The 19,537-nt window shown below is 35.6% G+C and overlaps 1 protein-coding gene across 1 annotated transcript; it reads left to right on the top strand.

Annotated features, from left to right (window-relative positions):
• Positions 1–475: 475 nt before the first annotated feature.
• LOC117779645 (homeobox protein goosecoid) lies at positions 476–18,507 on the top strand. The gene is made up of 5 exons (XM_034615910.1): positions 476–486; positions 850–1,685; positions 3,464–3,840; positions 18,163–18,325; positions 18,404–18,507. Exons 1-5 carry the CDS (start codon positions 476–478, stop codon positions 18,505–18,507), a joined length of 1,491 nt encoding a protein of 496 aa, XP_034471801.1.
• The last annotated feature ends 1,030 nt before the right edge of the window (positions 18,508–19,537 follow it).

The raw sequence follows: 19,537 nt of genomic DNA, 5'->3' as shown, positions 1-19,537 counted from the left end.
ATCAAAGGCAGCATTTGCATGAGTGCGAGCAGTGCAGTTGCTTGCCATTGCGCTATCTCTGTTACGCCCGCGGGGGCTGTCAGTGATGACTTTATCTGTATAAATAACTGTCAGTATGGAAATGAAATAAAAAGCAAGCCAAAGAGAGTGAGAGCGAGAGAGTGTGTGTGTGTGTGTGTGTGAGAGAGAGAGGGAGAGAGTAGGTAGCACGCCCACGTTGACGGCTCAGCAGCAGAGAGATAGCTGTGAAAAAAAAAGTAGCCATCTTTAGCATAACGGTAAATGAAGATGTCGCACACAGCAGCAGCCAGAGGGCGTCCACCAAGGCAGAGCCACCACCACCAGCAACAGCAACAACAAACACAAAGAGCAAACAGCAAAGAGCAAGCAACAACAACAACTACAGCAGCAGCAGCAGCAGCAATAGCAACAGTTGAGAGCGAGAGCGCAAAACAGTTGCCTGCTGAGCGCAATTATGAGAAGAGCGTGAGCAAAGGCGTGACTCGATTGAAGCAAGCTGCGCGCTGATTGGCTAATGGCGTTTATATGAGAGAGCGTGTTTGACTTGCTTTGAGCGCATTTAGTTGTGTGCGTGAGAGTCTTCTTACTGCTCTGCTGCTGCTGTCGCTGTCGCTGTCACTGCCTGCGTCGCTAGCATTCACAACAGTTTCGCAGCTCGAACGAACAAGAAGCGTTTCAAATTTACAGTTGCGTTTGAATTTGAAAACATTTGAAAATATATATAAAAGTCGTCGCGTGTGTTTAATTGCTGAAAGCAGCCAACGTTATCAGCTTATTACTTATCAATTAGAAAAAATAAACCGCCAAAATTCTGTCCTCACTGTGGAGCACGCCGTCGCAGCTAGCGGGCGGCGACACTAGCAAGTCCAAGTTTAAGCTCACCGTGGTTAGCACGCCCAGTCCCTCGCCCACCGGCTCACCACCGACCACGCCCACACCGCCGCCTCCGCCGACGTCGTCGTCCGGCAATCTCACTATGGTCGAAACGCACGTGCTCAAGCGTTGTGCCAGCGATCTTGGCCAGCAACAACAACAGCCGCCTCCACGTCGCTCTCCGCCCACCAATGCCAGCAATGCGGCTTATCAGCTGACCACCGCCATGTTGTTGAACTCACAGCAATGCGGTTATCTTGGACAACGTTTGCAATCAGTGCTGCAACAACAACAACAGCAGCAGCAGCAACAACAACAACCGCTATCTCAAACTCCCTCCTCGGATGATGGCTCCCAATCTGGAGTCACCATTTTGGATGAGGAGCGACCACGTGTGAGTGTGAGCGGTGCAGCAACTGCCGCATCCGCTGCAGCTGCCTCGCTCTTCACCATTGACAGCATACTGGGCTCACGTGCTGCCGCCGTCAACAACAACAACAACAGCAACAGCCACAGTAACAACAACAGCAACAGCAACAACATGCACAACAACAACATGCACAATAACCACCACAACAACAACAACAACAACAGCTTGCAACACATTGGTTTGGTCAAACGCAGCACGGATTCACCTGCCTCACCCAATTCCAATTCCAGCTCCAGCGCCGCCGCCAGCCCGATACGTCCGCAGCGGGTTCCGGCCATGTTGCAGCATCCCGGCCTGCATTTGGGCCATCTGGCGGCAGCGGCGGCCAGCGGATTTGCCGCATCGCCATCGGATTTCCTTGGTGAGTTGACACTGCTCATCATGACCCCGGCCCCGCCCCCGCCACTGACCCTGCTTACACTCAAAAAAAAAAAAAAAGCATAGCCCCACTGAAAAAACTTGCCATTCTTTAAAAATCGCCTTGATAGTTCAAAAAATGTCTAGTTATCGAAAATATTCCGAACAAATTATCCTAGTCCTTGTCTACACTCAGAAAAAAATCTTATCATCAATTATGAATATTGTCATGATTTTAAAATCGCCTGCATGGTTCCTAAAATAAATATCTAGTGGTCAAAAATATTTTTTTAGTTTCCAAACCGTCCTTATAGTTTACAAAATATTGAGTTATCGAAAGCATTTTTCTTAATGTAAGAAAAAATTATTCTAGCTCATGTCTTCACTCAGATAAAAAGCTTTAGCTCTTATAAGAACTTGACATTATTACTAATTCTTCTAAAGCTCGCAATTGTTTCAAAATCTTTTGTTTTTAATTTAAAAATTACCAAGAAATCTCGAAAAATCCAGTTACCAGAAATATTTTTCTTAATTAAAGAAGAAGTTAATCTTATAAATAGATTTTCTAAAATATCATAAAAATGGAGACGTTTTCGAAACTAAAGACAAACATATAAATTGGGCTTTATTTCGAAATTGCCGTGGTGATAACAAATTTGCTAAAAACTCTGCAATATTTTTCTTAATTAAAAAAATGTTTTCCTTACTAATCTAAATTTAAAAAAGGTCTAGCTCTCAAAACACATCTAATAACTTAATAATTTAAATATTTCCTAATATATAAAGATAAGGATATATGGATATATATAAGATATGGATATAAGCACTGGGCTATTGTTCCAAAAAAAGTAAGGTTTTTAATCTTAAAAAAAAACCTTTAGCACCCATATCTTTAAGTAAAATGTATTAAAAAACCATGTCAAATTTAAAAATTTCTCATAGTTAACTGGACTATGTAAAAACGGTTATAAAAGTAAAAAATTATTTTCTAATTTTAAAAAGAATTTAATAGATAATGAATATCATTATACATGTATTTAAAATATCAAAAGTTTTTAAATTTTCTTAAAAAACACTAGATTTTAGAAAAAACTTTTTGAAAAAAAAGTTATTTATTTTATAAATAAATAGCCAAAATGTAATAACCATTTAAATTTATTTCTGAGTGTAGTCACCCACTTACTGCCTCCCCGACTCACTGAGTCGCAAAAGACTTGTTCCCAAACACCTTAAGGAGGGATCCCTTAACGGCTTGACTCACTCATCTAGCCATCAATCCATCAATCCATCTAACCATCTAGTCTCTTGCCTTGAATGGCATTATTCGTAATTAGCCATTGATCCGTGAAAGATGATTTTGCATTCCGTTTCATTCCATTTAGCGGTGAGAGGATTTGCATTGTGAATCAATGCAAGGGGGAGGAAGAGAAAGAAGAAGAGATAGAGGAAGAGAAAGAGGAAGAGGGAGGTTGATTCGACTGGGTCTTATGTTGATTCGAGCGTGGATTTCTGGCCACATTTTTATGCAAAATCTTTGCAACCTCAGTCGCATTCAAAATTCAAAGGTTCCGTCGATGGATGAATATGAAAACATCAAGGTTTTTTTACTTTGGGGTGGGTTGGAAAAGGCCGGAAACGGAAATATAAGCCACAATATGGCGCAGTTTTTGCTAACGGTTTTGCAGCTTTGTTATGCGCATTTTTAAGGATTTCACTTGATTGTTTTTCCAAGTTGAAAATATATGAATTTCAAGCTGTTTCTTCTGCCGATTTCTCCCACAGTTGCCTACCCCAATTTCTATCCGAATTACATGCACGCCGCTGCCGTTGCCCACGTCGCCGCCGCCCAGATGCAGGCGCACGTCAGTGGACACGGAGCCGCCGCAGCTGCTGCCGCCGGACTCTCCGCCCATGGCCATCATGCACATCATCCGCACGCCCATCCGCATTCCCATCTCGCCCATCATGCCCAGCATCATTTGGGATTGGGACATTTGGGACATGGTCCGCCGCCGAAACGCAAGCGACGTCATCGCACCATCTTCACGGAGGAGCAGCTGGAGCAACTGGAGGCGACCTTCGACAAGACACACTATCCCGATGTGGTGCTCAGGGAACAACTGGCCCTCAAGGTCGACCTCAAAGAGGAACGTGTCGAGGTAAGTTATCAACTTCTATACAAGGAAAATTAAAAAAAATTCTTTTTCTGGCATTAAATCAGTTTCAAACTATGAACTTGATGAAATTAGAGTTATTCCCTTGGCTCTCATTAAGTTTTTTGATCATTGAGGTTCTATTTCTTAAAATAGTTCACTTTAATAAAATATTGTAGGCTTCATTTCAAATGATCGACATATTATTTTATAACAAAAACTGTACTAAAAATGGTTTTTTAAAAATGCATGATGAAACTTAAATTTGAATTTTAATCTGATTTGTTTTGCATATAATTTTCAAGTAAGGAAATAGAGGAGTAAAGCCAGAGTGTCCTTGACTTGAAGAAGGCTTCGTTTATATATTTTCCAAGTGTTAAAACAATGAAGTGATGTCTCTGGCTTGACTTAAATTTTCCTGATTCCAAGCCTTGCTTGATAAAAAAACTTAAAACTGACACAATTTCCTTGTTTTCCAACTCATAATTTCCTAACGAAGGTATATTTTAAGGCAAGTTTCCACTGGCAAATAGGGTCTATATTATAGAACTTAGCAGATCTCTCCTTATTTCTCTATCTGGACTTTGCAATGAGGAAAGTTTCTTTAACTTATAACTCACAAATTAAATTATAGACTATATATTTCTCTTGATAGCTACACTTTTCTTGACTTTCTGTATTAATTCCCTTAAAAGTGTGATACTTCCAACCTAGAAGTAAGAAGTAGAACTATAGAGTTTTTGGATCTCTTTAGATTAACCATAAATCAGTAACAGTTTTTCAGATTCTCAACTTCGTTTCCTTATCACTCCAAGTTAGCGGATAAAGAATATTTCTCACTTTTTTAACCACAATTAGTCGCACTTTTCTTGATTCTCAACCTTGATGCTATTCGATTCGATTATTTCACGCTCGTTTTAATGCCGCGAGCGAAGCCAATTGAATGCTGTCCTTTTCATCAGCTCATCAGCATCCTTCCATCTCTCTCTCACACTCTCCCTCTTTCTCACTGTCTCTGCTCCCTCTCTTTCTCTGCTTGTGAATTTCTCAATGTTTATTTAGTTGTCAGCGTTTAGCATTTGTCGGTCTTCCTACCGAAACAATGCCATGATTCACTTAATTTGAGTAATGGGCCCTCAAGTTTGAGGTTATGCCGTATCATTGCCAATGTAAACACAAGCTGCGCCTGTCTTCCGAGGCCTCCTCCACCTCCTCGACCTTCTCGACCCGAATGCAGAGCAAATCCCACCCTGGGGTGTGCTTACAATCAACCCCTGACCGAGAATGCGGCTGAGATTGAGACTGAGTCTCAGTTCTGGATCACATTAGGCAAATCAGCTACAAATCTGCACGGACAATTCTACACTCAAAGAAAAAACATACAGTAAAATAGCCCAAATTTAATCAATTTTCAACTTGAATTCACAAAAAAGTATTTCGTATAAAAGCCCTAACTTAATTAATTTTTAAACTAAAATTTTAAAAAAATATTTACTTGAAAAACCCGCAAAAAGCAACAGGAACGAAATTCTTACAAATTTTATTCTAAAAATTTTAGATTTGTTTTAATTAAGTGACAATTTTCTGAAATTCGGATAAGTTTATTTCTTTAAGCCCAATCTATTAAAATATTTGTCTCAAATGTAAGTGAAACTTTTTTTATTTAAGACAGTGTTTTCTGAATCCCAAAGTTTAAAAAAAAATGCAATTATTACAAATATATAGGTCGGTTTAATTTAAAATTCTAGACAGGAACACATTTTTTTTGAGAAAATCATCATTAGTGTGTGTACCGAAATCTATTTTACTGTCAAGATGAATAAAACCCTCCTGTATTTTAGAAAAATATTCTCATTTTAGTAAAACTAAAGTTAAAAATATATTTCAAATTACAATTTTGTACTTTAATAAGAAATTTTTCTCAATATTAGAAATTAGAAATTAAACAAATTTAGGACAACTTAAATTTAATGTGAATGCTCTTAAATAAAAAATCTGAATTTTCTGAGTGTACGAATACTTCAGGCTGTGGTGCTGTGAGTGGTGCTGTTTGGCGGTGCTGTTTGGTGGTTGAGCTCTGCAATTTAGAATCCATTAGTATCACGGAAACCCGAAAACGGACGACAAACAAACAAACTCGACAAAAAGTTGACAATTTAATTTGTAATCAATTTATTGATGGCGCTGATAGCGACGCCTTTTGTAGTTGTTGTTCTTGTTGTTGCTGATTAACAAGCTAAAAAGGTGGTTGTGAAGGGTTGGGGGGGGTGGTTGCCAGTCGAGCTTAAAGCGTTTTTGATAAGGATTACCAGCGCTTGTTGTTGGCACCGTGACAATATGTTGCCGGTCAATGTTTAATCTTGAAATAGAGCCCTTCTCCAACTACTCTAACCCCTACTACCACTACCCCTTCTGCTAGCTCTACCCCTTGCCCCTTGAAGCACGCCAAGTGCGACAATGTTGACATTTGCGTGTGCAGAGTTCCAAAATGTGTACAAGTTTGAGGGTTCAATTTACTGCATTTGATGTTTGCAATCGAGCTTAAGACAACTCACGATATTTAGTATTAAACTCTTGATAATCATGTTGATGTGTGAGGAAACAAGCCGTGGGCCAAGTTAACGCCTTCATCATTTGCCAAACCAGGCGACAATTTAACCGCAAGGCGTTCTAAGCGGATTACAGCATTTGGCAGGAATGGGAATACAATTTGAAATTGAGTTTGAAATTGCTCAACAGCTTAATTGAAATATTTGGAAAAACTACAAAAAATAAATTGCTGCATCACAGAGGGTAGGGAGTAAAGGGGGATGGGGGTAGGGAAAAGACTGACGCTTAATTAACATACAAGAAAGAGACTTGAAACTTGTCTCTGACAGACAACAAATCCCAAAGCGAAGCAAACCAAACCAAACCAAATCTTGTGCACAGTCATTGTCGTCATTGACTTAAGCAGCATAATCAACTTGCCTCTCACTCTGCCTCTTCATTCTTCATGGTGCCGCTCTCGGCTACAGCTACTGTTTAGCATATTTGCATGCCAAGTGTTGCCACTTGAGCCCACTCCGCCCATGTCCGCGTCCACGTCCACGTCCGGCAACTCTACTCTCTGTTCGCTGGATGGCAATGCCATAAGTGGCAATAATTATTGAAAATCTTGCCTAAGACAACAGCCAACAGCAGCAACAACAACAAGCACAACAACCCAGAGCGCTAAACTCAAATATACGACTTGAAAATACCAATAACTCAATTAAAAAACTTTTTATCACAAACTTAAAACAGGTATAACTAATGTTATATTGAACCAATCTTGTAGAAATTATGTAGAATGCTTGACAATGATAAAAGAAAACGTTAAGCATAAACAGTAGAGGTCTATTTTAAAATCTATAGTTTTAGTAGAGTTTTTAAATATTTTTGAAAAAAGAACACTAATGTCTGTGTTAATAATACAAGTGTATACAGTAACACTATTATTATTATGATTACTTATTAAATTGGTTAAAACTTGACAAATTTAAGAGAATTGCAGTTTGTCCAAAAATTGTAAAGAAATAATATTAGAGAAATTGATTATGTTAGCAAACATTTTTTGCCCAAGTTAAATAAATATTAGATACAGGAATTATTTTAAAGTCAAAGACCTATAAATAAGACATTGTTTTTTAAAATTGTTTGAGATTTTGAGTCTCTAGCTCTCTTAATGTTAGTTTAAATTGTTTTAATAAAATATCTGGATCGTAAATTGTCATGAAATAAATAAGCAACAATTATTGTCTGCTTCGAAAATGTTGATCATGACTTTTGAAGCCTCTAGCTCTCTTAATGTAAGGGCTAGACGGTTGTAAATGAATTGTTCGGTTGTAAAATTATTTACAATAAATGAAAAACATTTTTTTAAACTTCGTCGCTTCGTACTCTGATTTTATATAAACTTTCTTTTTTGTCGCTGTTAAATATATTGCAAGGCATATAATATACCCTTGTACTCAAAGTTTAAGAGGTATTGCAACAACAAAAACACAATCAGTTATACGCTGCGTATGCGCAACGAGTTCCCATCATCATTTAAATGATCTGCTTATTTTGACTTCATCATTTACAATTATTATTTTTATTTAGACACTCGAGTGTCTGTCCCTCTCGCTCTCTCTTTCTCTGTCTCTCTGTCTGTCTGTCTGTCTGTCTGTCTGTCTGTCTGTCTGTCTTCTACTTCTTCTGGCTTCTTTTGTCTGGGGTAAAACAGTAGCTGCCAAGAAAGTTGACCACACAGATCAAGTCTCTGGGTTCTCCGTCGATGCGTGCAAACTCAAATACGCCTAATCCCGCAGCTCAAGTGATTGAGGTGATTTCGATTTCGGATTCCTGATCTTCGTCATCATCATCAGCATCAACATCAACAATCCCAGTTTCGTAGCCAAGTCAATAAACTCTTCAAGCGCAGCGCAAATATTTATCTTTGCTCGTCGCCACTGAAAATTAGTAATCATTTCAGCCTTCTCAACTCTCTCTCTCTCTCGGTCTTAGTGTCTTGCTGTCTCTCTATATCTATGCTCAAATATTGTTGTTGATTTTTTGTCTTGAATGCACTCAAAAGGGTCAAAAAGAATGTGCACACTCATTGCCAGCATTGTGATCAGCTCAGGATCAGGACAACACAGAAAAAAAGGGCTCTTGGTCATAATAGAAAAATCTTGTCGCATTTTTTTTTATTATTTTCTGTTGCCGCTTTGAAGTTGCACAATCAAGTAGCTTGGGATCTGGGCCACCTGCGGTGCAGCAATTAAGCAATCACAATTACACTGTTATCACTATTGATATTATTATTATTATCACAATAAACCACTTTGTTCCCCTTGCTGAATTGGCTGCTGCCATTTTCAGTGCCTTTTTCTGCTGTTTGTTTAGTGTTTGAATCAAATGAAATTAAAATGGCAATGAGCTGGAATCAGCAGATTTTCGTTAATTTCGAAAAAGCAGCCGACGGAGCAAAAATAACAACAACAACAGCGTAATGAAAACTAGCCTGCAGGCAAAACCACCCACTGTACCACCCACTGTATCATCCACTGTACCACCCACCACTCAACTTTGCCACTTTGCTGCATTGCCCGCAAATCTCACACGACCACATTTCCCCTGCTTTCTTCCCCTGCTTACAGCTACTCCACTTTGCTGTAGTGAATCTGTGGCTGATTCCCTGCTGCTTTTGCTGTTGTTGTTATAATTTTTCATAATTTTCCATTATTCAAACACTTGAGAAGAATTTCGTTTCGCAACTCGATGTGTGTGAGTGTTTGTCGACATCGTTTAAGGGTCGCTCGCAATTCTCGCGGGACTTTTGTGCGGGGCGTAAAGTGCGTTTATGGCCCCCGGGGCAGTGAGTAAGGCAGGAATTCAGGCTGGAATTCCTGTTTGCTTTACAGTTTTGGCTGTCGAAGCGTGTAACCATAGACAAATATTGTGTGGAGCGAAAATTGGCCTCGAAGCTGCATAAATTTACACACAAAAAAAAAAAGTGCTAAGCTTCAACTGTGTGAGGATGATAGTACTCCAAAGGGGGAGGGGGGGGAGACAGGTGCACATCGCTAAGCTCTTAAAAGGTCGTCCCCCCGCCTTAGTTAAGACTTGTCCAACGATTAGTCGCCGTTAAAATGTTTTCTTTTTTTGAGAAAGAATTTACATTATTTTACATTACATTATTGCCACGGGAGGGGGAAGAGAAATTTTGACATATTCAGCATTTGACCTGATCTGACATTTTTGCGGAATTAGCTTCAGTACTGCCAGCATTTTGACAAATAGATTTAAAAAGAAAAATTAAGAATAAAATAAACAGGTCGAAAATAGAGAAAATATGATTTAAAAATTTATCTGATCTTAAATGTTCAAAAAAAAAAATATGACAAATATTGGTGTATTCTTAATTTATTCAATTTAAACAAATTTTATGCATTTTTATATATAGTAAAGTTAGCAAAGTAATTGTTTTGACAGGGAAAAAATTCATCTATTTGGGCTTTATTTAAAAGGACTTAATTATTTGGGCTTTATTTGGAAAAAAACAAGGTTTAGCACTATGGAAAGAAAATTTTATAAATTAAAATAGTGTTTGAATAAAAATCACGAAAAGCAATTTTCATGTCAAAATACTATACAGCTGGTCAAGAAAGTGTTTTGACAAAATATGAATTCACATATTTATTTTTTTATTTTAAGAATAGTTGAAATCGATGAAAATTATTTTTTATTTCTTATTTTTTTTTTTAAATCATAGACGAGAATATTAAAATAAGAAATAAAATACAAATCCATAAAAACATATGTTTTTTGCAAGAGAAAAAATGAATAATAATTTAAGGGCGTGACTTTTGATTTAAAATAAACACTCGCATTATTCAATAACAATTGAAAGAAAGCCAAACTTTGCCAACATCTTTCACTGCTGAGAGAGTATTAAATCTAAGAGCGTAACCGTATTTATTCTCTCTCACTCTCCCACTCTCTTGTATCTTTCACATATTTACACACACACATGCAAGCAATTTGCTTTGTTGTTGTTGGTAATTCTTCTTTTATTCTTTGCTTCTTTCTTAAGAGCACGCCAAATTAGACAGCAATCATGGACTCCACTCAAATTAACACTTAAGTAAAATTGAGCGAAAACCAGCATGTGCTCCTTGAGTGAACTTTATCCACAGAATGATTTTTTTACCAGGCAATTGACGTGTTCTGTTTTACTTTATCTGTGTTTATATTCAGACTACTTAAGTTATTATATTATGAATCAGATTACATTTATGTTGCATATATTTACTTACTAGACCTTTAATTTTGATTTCAATGCTAAGGGTCGCCCTTTGGAATTTTGGAAATCGAAATCTTTAGATCTCAAGTTTTCACTTTTAATCAATTCCTTATATCTTAATTAGTATAAAACAACACTTTAAATTTGATTCTGTGACGTTTCATTTTCTTGTAAAAAATCATGTCAAATCGGAAAGAAATTTTCACTTGTAAAATTGCTAGATCCAAAGTCTGACAAAATTCGAACTCACATAACTTTATGAAAACTAAACCGATTTTAAAGCAAAAAATCATTTTAATCATGGTTTGTTTTTTTAATTCGTTCTGCATTTAAATTTCTTTAAAGCAGAAACTTAATCGACTATTGTTGCGAGTGAATGGCAATTATTGAGTGATTCATTGATTGAGTCAAGTGCTTGTAGTTTGAGAAATTGTGGTAAGATGCAACTTGGCTTTAATTAGTGTGCACCACATGCAGGTAACCAGCTAAAGCATTTTTACCTATCTGCTGCTGCCAACTACCAACTAGCAACTACAGTTTTCACTCAAGCAATTTTCACGGCTGCGCGATTTTAATCCAACAACACGAAACAGGAAAAAGCCGAATTTCCTCTGTGTATGTGTGTGTGTACGTGTGTGCGTGTGTTTGTATGTGTGTTGGTGACAAACTTTCCAACCGACTTGCGTTGCCAATTTTCACTAATTAGAGCGTCGAGCGTTAGGCAGAGTGCAAAAGGCAGCCGCCATTTTGTGTTGCCCAAGGCTCCACCTACCTTTCAATCACACACACGCATGGGGAGAGTGACTGAGTGAGAGAGTGACACACACACACACACACACCTGTACCTATTTACGCACGTACCAATCAACTGCATTGGGGACACCGAATTTTTAGCTTGATTTTTGGCTTTTGTTTGGATTTTGGGCAACAATTTTGTGAACTGCAAAAACATGAAATTAGACGCACAGCTGCGGCGATTAACGAAGCGCAAAATTATCATAGCCAACTACACACACACACACATATATATATATTTATATAGTACACTGTATATTATACACTACTGTGTGTACACTTATAAAAACAAACGCGATTTGTAATTAAATATTTGTGTAATAAATTTAAAAATTTCATCTTGCATACTAAAATCACTTTTATTTAGTGAGAAACTTGCTAAAATGACAAAACAACGTGATAAACAATTTAAATTTAAATTAACACATTTTGTTAAACATTTAATCATAAATATTAAAAAAAAAAATTGTTAAATTATTTAAATTGTTATCAAATTTTGATTTTACTAAAAATCCATTTATTCAACATAAAATCAAAGACTTGTAAAGTTTATTTTAGTACCGAATCAAACTTTTATTTAAATATAATTTTTCAAATATTTAAAATATTATAATCAAATTAAAAAAGTTTTATATATATTTCTTGTATATTTTTATTCAACTTGAAACTAAGGATTTGTGTAGTTTATTTAAATAATCTGTCAATTATTTACAATTAGTTATTAAAATTATTAAAAATTTCATTCATATATAATTTTTTGGTTCAACGCAAAAGAAACATTTGTATAGTTTAATTCAAAAACGAGTTAAATATATAACAATATATCATTACAAAATTTCAAATTTTGTATTTAAAGTAAATATGTTTCTTATTTCTTTGTATTTATAACTTAAAATCAAATCGTTTAATAGTTTTATAAAATGGAATATATTTATTTTGAAATTGAAAATGTTTGATTTTAATATAAAATATTTTTATGTATTCATTTAAATAATAGTAATAAAATTTAATATTATTGAAATTTTAGAGTTAATTTAAAGTGTTAATAGTGAGATTTTCACAGTTTATTTTCTCTCTGTGTAGATTTACATACACATATAGAAAAGTATTTCATGCAGCACTGCATTTGTTAATCCTGCCTGGACATTGGGGCAACACTGGTCAGCATTTCTCGACCCCAAATATCAAACAATAACAGAGCATGGCTCGTCGCTTTCCCTACCCCTTCCCTCACCCTCCCCTCCAGGGTCAATCGTTGTCTGGCCAAAAAAGACGGCCATAAAGCGCTTTTGTAGTTAATTAAAAATCAACTGCCGTCGGTCTGTTTGTTCAATGGATTTCATGCACGTTTCTCGTCTGCGATCCTCCCCCTACCACCTGCCACCTTTCCCCTGCCCCTCTTCCCCTTCATACTCCTCTCAGAGTCTGCATCCGTTGCGGATTTCGACGTATCAGCGATTTATGCGCTTTTGCCTGAAAAATCTGTGGCAATATTTGCTAGCTGCAACTGCTTCAATCCGCTTCACTCCCCTTCCCACTCCCCTCCCCCCTCCACCCACTATCATCTAGGCAGCTACGTCAACCAATGCATGCCAAGTTATCGCTTCCAGCGTCAGCCATTTTGTTGTGTTTGCAAGGCATTTTTTTTTTGGGCCAAGTTGCAACACTGCCTCAATTTGCATGCGAGGGCAGTTTCATTGATACGCATGTGATGAACACGCTTCACACGTCTCTTCCTCCGTTCACTTGGTTTTTTTTTGGAAACTACTTCAAAAGTAGAAAGTGTATTAAGTGTGTCAGAAGTTACATTCAATAGAGACATCTGCATAAACACTTAGCTTTCAGAAACTATAAGAGCTAGACACACCAAATTTTCTAAGCTTATTCCTTTATTATTGATTCCGATTTATTCCCCTGAATAACATAATTTGACAATAATTCTTAGTTTTGAGATAAAAATCTTAATCTTATCCCTTTTAGTAAAAAAAGTGCGTGCAGTCCCAAAACTTCTTAAAAATAGACAAAGCATCCTTACTATAAATTTTTTTCCTAAAATTATTTTATTAAAAATTTAAAATAATATTGAAGTCAAATGTTTTCGATTAAATACAGGGTCTCACTGGTTCATTTTAGCCTCTTCCAACTATATTTTTTTCCACTTGTGTTTATTTAATTTCCCAAATTTTCAGTGCGATTTTTGGCAACTTTTTCGCGCTGCAAAAAACGCGCTCGCGGCTATTGAAAATGGTGTGCGTTAGTCAGATTTTAAACGGGGTGGATGTTGTATGTGGCCGGTTACAGGGGCAAGGGGTATAGTCACGTGACCACACACGAGTATTCGAGTATATGTATATATGAAGCCAACCCATGTTGGCTGTAGAAATTACGGGATTAGGTTTTTTGCCGTACTCTCTCAAATTTGAGTCCAACCCCGCCCCTTCAGCCTTCGGCGCTTTTTTCAACCCGGATTAGAGTTCAATGCCGACTAACAGTTAATTAAAATATGAAACTTTAATAAGCCACGTCGATGGCAGTCAATCAACCGAGCGAGCGACAAAAAACGCTAGCGACTCGCGTTGTATTTTTTTGCGTGGGGTTTTTTAGTTTATTTGATATTAAACTGTTGCGTAGACATTTTATGGCCGGCATGTTTACATAATTAAGCTGTTTGCCAAATTCATGAGCCGACACTGTAGCAAAATGTTAGGTATATCCTATAGAATGGGGGTATATTAAACTTAGAACCAATTTGAACAAGATTTTTAAACATTAAAGCTAAGAAAATAGGAATTATTTTCCATTCAAGACAAAGCTAAAAGATTCTTTTTTGGCAATAATAAAATAAAATATAATAAATTCACCCTTTAAATTCTTTTTACGGCTAAAACTTGGAAAAATTCTCTTAAAAATGGTTGTAAAAAAACAAATATTTTTTTAAAGACTTTGTAAAGCTTTTACAGATTTTATTGAATTAAATTTCTTAGTTTGAAACAAGAAATCAATTTTTAAATAAAAAAAAATTCATTTTTAGCTTATTTTTCAATGTAGTCTCATAATTGTATATTAATTAAAATAGCATTTACGCTTTTCGTAAATTAAAATATACTGAGCTTACTTTCAAGGGTGTCACACAGTGTCACACAATTAAAATTGTATGGTTTGTCATATTTTTGACATTTCAAAAAAAAAAACCCATTAATTTCGCAGCTGATTTCTATGTGTGTGTAGTTGTGGGTGTTGTTTTAATAACTTAAGCTTATAAAATTATGAAATTATGAAAATAAATAGAGACACATGCACACACACAATGCACACACTCATAACTGTAGGCAATTTCACAAATTAAATTATTTGAAATCAAAAATTTATTAGATTTAAATTCAAATTTGATGTAGCGTTAAATGCATTGCGACAGTTGCAGCGAGGCGTGGGCGTGACCATGCCCACGTCGAGGACATCAAAGTGGCCGCTCGCGTTGCCAACCTCATGCCTCAGCTGGCAGTTGGCAACCTTTGCCGAATTCCGAATTCAAAGGTTGCCAGGGCGTCGCCATTTTGTAGCTGACATCCTAAGCAAATAAACCTGGCAGCTGTCATCCCCACCCCCTAACACTCTCCTTGTCTCATTCTCCCACTCTACCTCTCTCTCTCTCACTCTCTCACTCTTCTTGGAGCTCTTTCGACAGCTGCACAAATTTACACAAATTATACAAACTTAAATGAGCTCAAGGAGATATTTGGTCTGACGTTCTGCTTATAAGTTTAGCGCATTTCCAACCCCCACCCCTTTACACATACATCCATGTCATTGGCCCATTCTTCCCGCTTTCTCCTCCTCCCTCTCTCTTCCCCTGGCTCCTCAACAGCTGCTGTCTGCGTTATTTCTCTGTGTTATTTCAACAAATTCAGTCGATTTGCTGCATAAACATTTCCCTTTATTTTGTCTGTGGGAATGGCTCTGGGGGCGCACTGGGGGCGTGGCATTGTGGCAAAACTTTCACTGGCAACGATAACAATTTGTAGCCAAAGTGTAGAATGCCAACAAAAAAAAAAAAAAAACTTTTCAGCGCATCTAATTTTTCTAATTCAACTTTTTTGTGGGTTTCCAGTTTTGAGTCAACAACAGTTGCATTTCCATTTGTTAACCTGTTAAGACAACAACAACAGCAACAGAAATTCGAGTATTTATTTAACAAACAACAACAAGCAAGCAGACTTAAATTGAATGCCCGTCTATAAGATACCCATTACTCAATTTAAACTTAAAAGGTTTTAAAATTAAATAGTTTTTCTATAATCTCGCATTAATTAAGAACTTTAAACAGTCATTACAAGCGCTATACTTAATTGATCTAATTGCAATTAAGTAGGTTGATTAATAATGATTAAGAGAAATGTTTAACATAAAAAAGAACTTACTGTCTTTTATACTGTGAGTTTTATGGGGTGTTTTGTGAATTTCAGTGCCGAAATGGAGCGTTTACAAATTTTTAAAGCACTCTGATGTCTTTATTATATAATACCGGCATATCCATTAACTTTTTATCTTTTACAAAAGCGGAAATATCGTATTTAGTTGTTTTACAACACAAGCGTAAATGTTATATGGAATTTATTGATTTAATTTGAGGTACATCAAATATATTAAAGATGACTTGATCAGCATGGGGTTTACATAGGTTCATGTGACAAAAATGGTTAACGGAATTTAGTTCGGTATAAAATCATTTCCAAACTATGTTAATAATTTTGAAATATCGAGTTTTAAATGATAATTTTTCATTTCACTCTCAGCTAATTTTTATATAAGCCATCGTTGCTATATAAGAGTTTTTTACTTGAATCTAATTTTCTTAGACGTATTTAAATGCCAACTTAATATCATTTGATTTTCGTATTAAATTAAAAATTAAAAAGTGCTTGCCTAAATTAATCAAATTAATTTAACAATTATATTTGAAATACACGCTTAGTATTGAAGATTAAGTAATTTTTTTCTATGTACCCTTGTACACTATAGTAAAATAACAACGAGCAGGGGTTGAAATACAATTGCAATTGCCAATTGGCATTGGGATTGGGCCAAGTTGGCTCCACCCCGTTGCCAAAGAGACAACAACTGCCCAAATGACAAGAGACAAAGCAGATGCTGTATTCGCAATAGAGAGAGAGAGAGAGAGAGAGATAGAGAGAGAGAGATAGAGAAAGAAATAGAGAGAGAAAACGAGGGTGGCTACTCACTTTTCTGATCCTCTTCCCACGGCGGTGTTAACCAAAGTAAATTAACCCTTAAGTCACTTGACTGATGCTTTTGTTTTAATTAACTAAGTACCAAAAGTGGGCGTTGGCCCTAACAACACGTTGGGAGAGGGGGAGGGGGAGGAGGGGCGTGGGCAGCGTCTAATTAAAAAGCCCAAAACATACAACAGAAACAAGAAACGCGCAACGAGGCAAACAAAAAAGTTTTTTACACTCATTCATTAATTACAGTTACAATAAGCTAGCTAATTAGGCGGAAAATGGGCGGAAAAGTGTATGGAAAGTGGCGGGAAAATGGCAGCTAAATGGGAGCAGATAATTCAAACGGAGCAGCCATAGAAATTCAGCAGAAAAAAAATAAATATTTAAATATTTTCAGTCAAAGATGAAGCTGTTGAAAGTGAGGTGGAATATTCAGGGGGTTGGGAGGGACTTGGGTAAAGAGTAGGGGATGTTTTACTGCGCATTAAATGAAAAATATAATTTGAAAAACGGATGAAAGTGTTTTTGAAGCCATATCAAAGGTCGCCTTGACTGCCAACTAAACCATGTCTTACCAGTGTTGCCATTTTAGCCATTAAATAGCTAGGCTTTTGTAGATTTTTTAAAGCAAAACTGAGTTAATTTAAAGCAGTATTATCAGCTAGACTTGAGTATATTAAAACAAACTAATTCCGCGCCTTAAGTTTTTTTTAGATTGTATATGAATATAACAATTTATAGATTTACAATTTTAAATATTTTCCGAGTAACACACTAATTTTATTTAGAGCCCGTAATTTAGTATATGTAATTTATTAATTTATTTTAGAGACCGTGACTGCTATAAGCTTTAAAATATATATTGAAATCTATCATTTAGTTCCAAAATTTGTATTTAAAAGTTACAAAATACTCATTTTTAAATTTGTATTTAAAAAATACAACGTAATAATTAAATATCAATTTTTATTTAAAAGTAATGAAATAACACTTACTTTGATTTGTACTATAACAATAAAATAAAGAAGTTTTTTTTATTTTTACTTTAAAGGATAATAAAAAGAGATATATTTATCTAATATCAAAAAAAAAAAAGTTAAGCTAAGTTCCTTTTTTTCTCTCTTTTTTTCCTTCATTTTATAAGAATATAGGACGTATTAGTTTCCTTTTATTTTTAATAATTCCAATTAATTAATTTATTTGTTCTCCATTGCCAGCTATTTTATTGGCTATTTAATTCCTTTCTTTCTTTTAGTGAGTCTTACTTACTTACGCTGAGACTTACCTCAAATTTCTTCTTCTTCCTCATTCCGGGTGGGGTTTTAGATTTTTTAAGAATATAGGATGATGATGTTATTATTAATTCCAATTTATTAAAGAATTTGTTGTTATTTTACAGCTATTAAATTAGCTATTTTATACCTTGAAACTCCGTCAACACTGAGGCTCACCTCTCCACTTTCTGCTTCTTGATCTTTCCAGGTGTGGTTCAAGAATCGTCGAGCAAAGTGGCGGAAACAGAAGCGTGAGGAGCAGGAGCGACTGCGTAAGCTGCAGGAGGAGCAATGTGGCAGCACCACCAGCAACGGCAACGGCAACAGCAACAACAACAACAGCAGCAGTAGCCACAACAACAACAACAGCAGCAGTAGCAACAACAACAATAACAATAACAATAACAATGGATCATCACCTGGCATTGGAATTGGTTTAATTGGAACAGCAAAGTGCTCGCCGGAACACTATGCAACACAATTGGTGCACATCAAAAGCGATCCCAATCATTATTCGGATGCGGATGAATCCTCCGATCTGGAGGTGGCCTAAATGTTGGTCAACTGTAAATAGTTTCTACGCCTCCCGCTTCACTTTTGTTTTGTATATAAATAAGTAATAGAAATTAAAAATTATGCCCACTTTCCAAAACATTGTTTGGATAAATTTTTTTTCAATTTTACACATTTTAAATAATAGAAAAACTTACATTTATTTGGAAATTGTTTAGGCAATAAATTTAAACTTTTAAAAATATCAAAATAAATGTGTAAAAACGAAGAAAAATTCAGCTAAACAACGTCAAGAAAAAAGGGTTTCAAACCTGTTGTTATTTTAAGTTGTTGACGAAAAAGTAGAAGAAGCAGAAGAAGCAGAAGAAGCTGCAGTGGATTAGCCAAATGTACAGTCACTAAATCTATGTGTAGTTCTATGTACGAGTATGTGTGTATATTTGTGTGAGTGTGTCTGTGTGTGTGAGTGTATTTTTATCTAGTTGTTTTGTGTCATTGTCAAAAGTAAAATGCATAATAAATTAAGTATACGCATGAAAAACCGCCCCACGATAAACTGATAACGATAACGATAAGAAGCAGGCATGTTTTACAAATCTCTAATATGTTAACACAAAATCAATTGAAAGTATTTCTGATTGTCCATAAAAATAATTGCTGAGATATCTAAAAATATTCTTAATTTATTGAATTAAATTAAAATCATTTTTAAATTGAGCAAGAAGGCAGAAAACATATTTTAAATGAAATTATTTATTGTATAAAACATTAATTTATAATTAATAATTTTACTTATTTCTTTTGCTTTTGAATGTCATGAAACATATTTGTGGAGAGATCAAAATATTTTTAAATTCATGGAATTAAATTTAAACTATTTAAAAATTGACTAAAAAAAAGAGAAATACATTTAAATTCAAATTATTAATTGTATTAAATATACCATTAATATACCATTAATAAATTTTAAACAGAAAATTTATGTCAACCAATTTTTCGTGACTATGAAAAGATTTCCGAAAAATGTAATATCTGACAAATCAAGAATATCGATCAGTTGATCAGTTCGC

Source organism: Drosophila innubila, assembly GCF_004354385.1.
Source record: "Drosophila innubila isolate TH190305 chromosome 2L unlocalized genomic scaffold, UK_Dinn_1.0 4_B_2L, whole genome shotgun sequence".
NCBI lineage: Eukaryota > Metazoa > Arthropoda > Insecta > Diptera > Drosophilidae > Drosophila > Drosophila innubila.
This window is presented reverse-complemented; position numbering and strand designations above follow the sequence as displayed.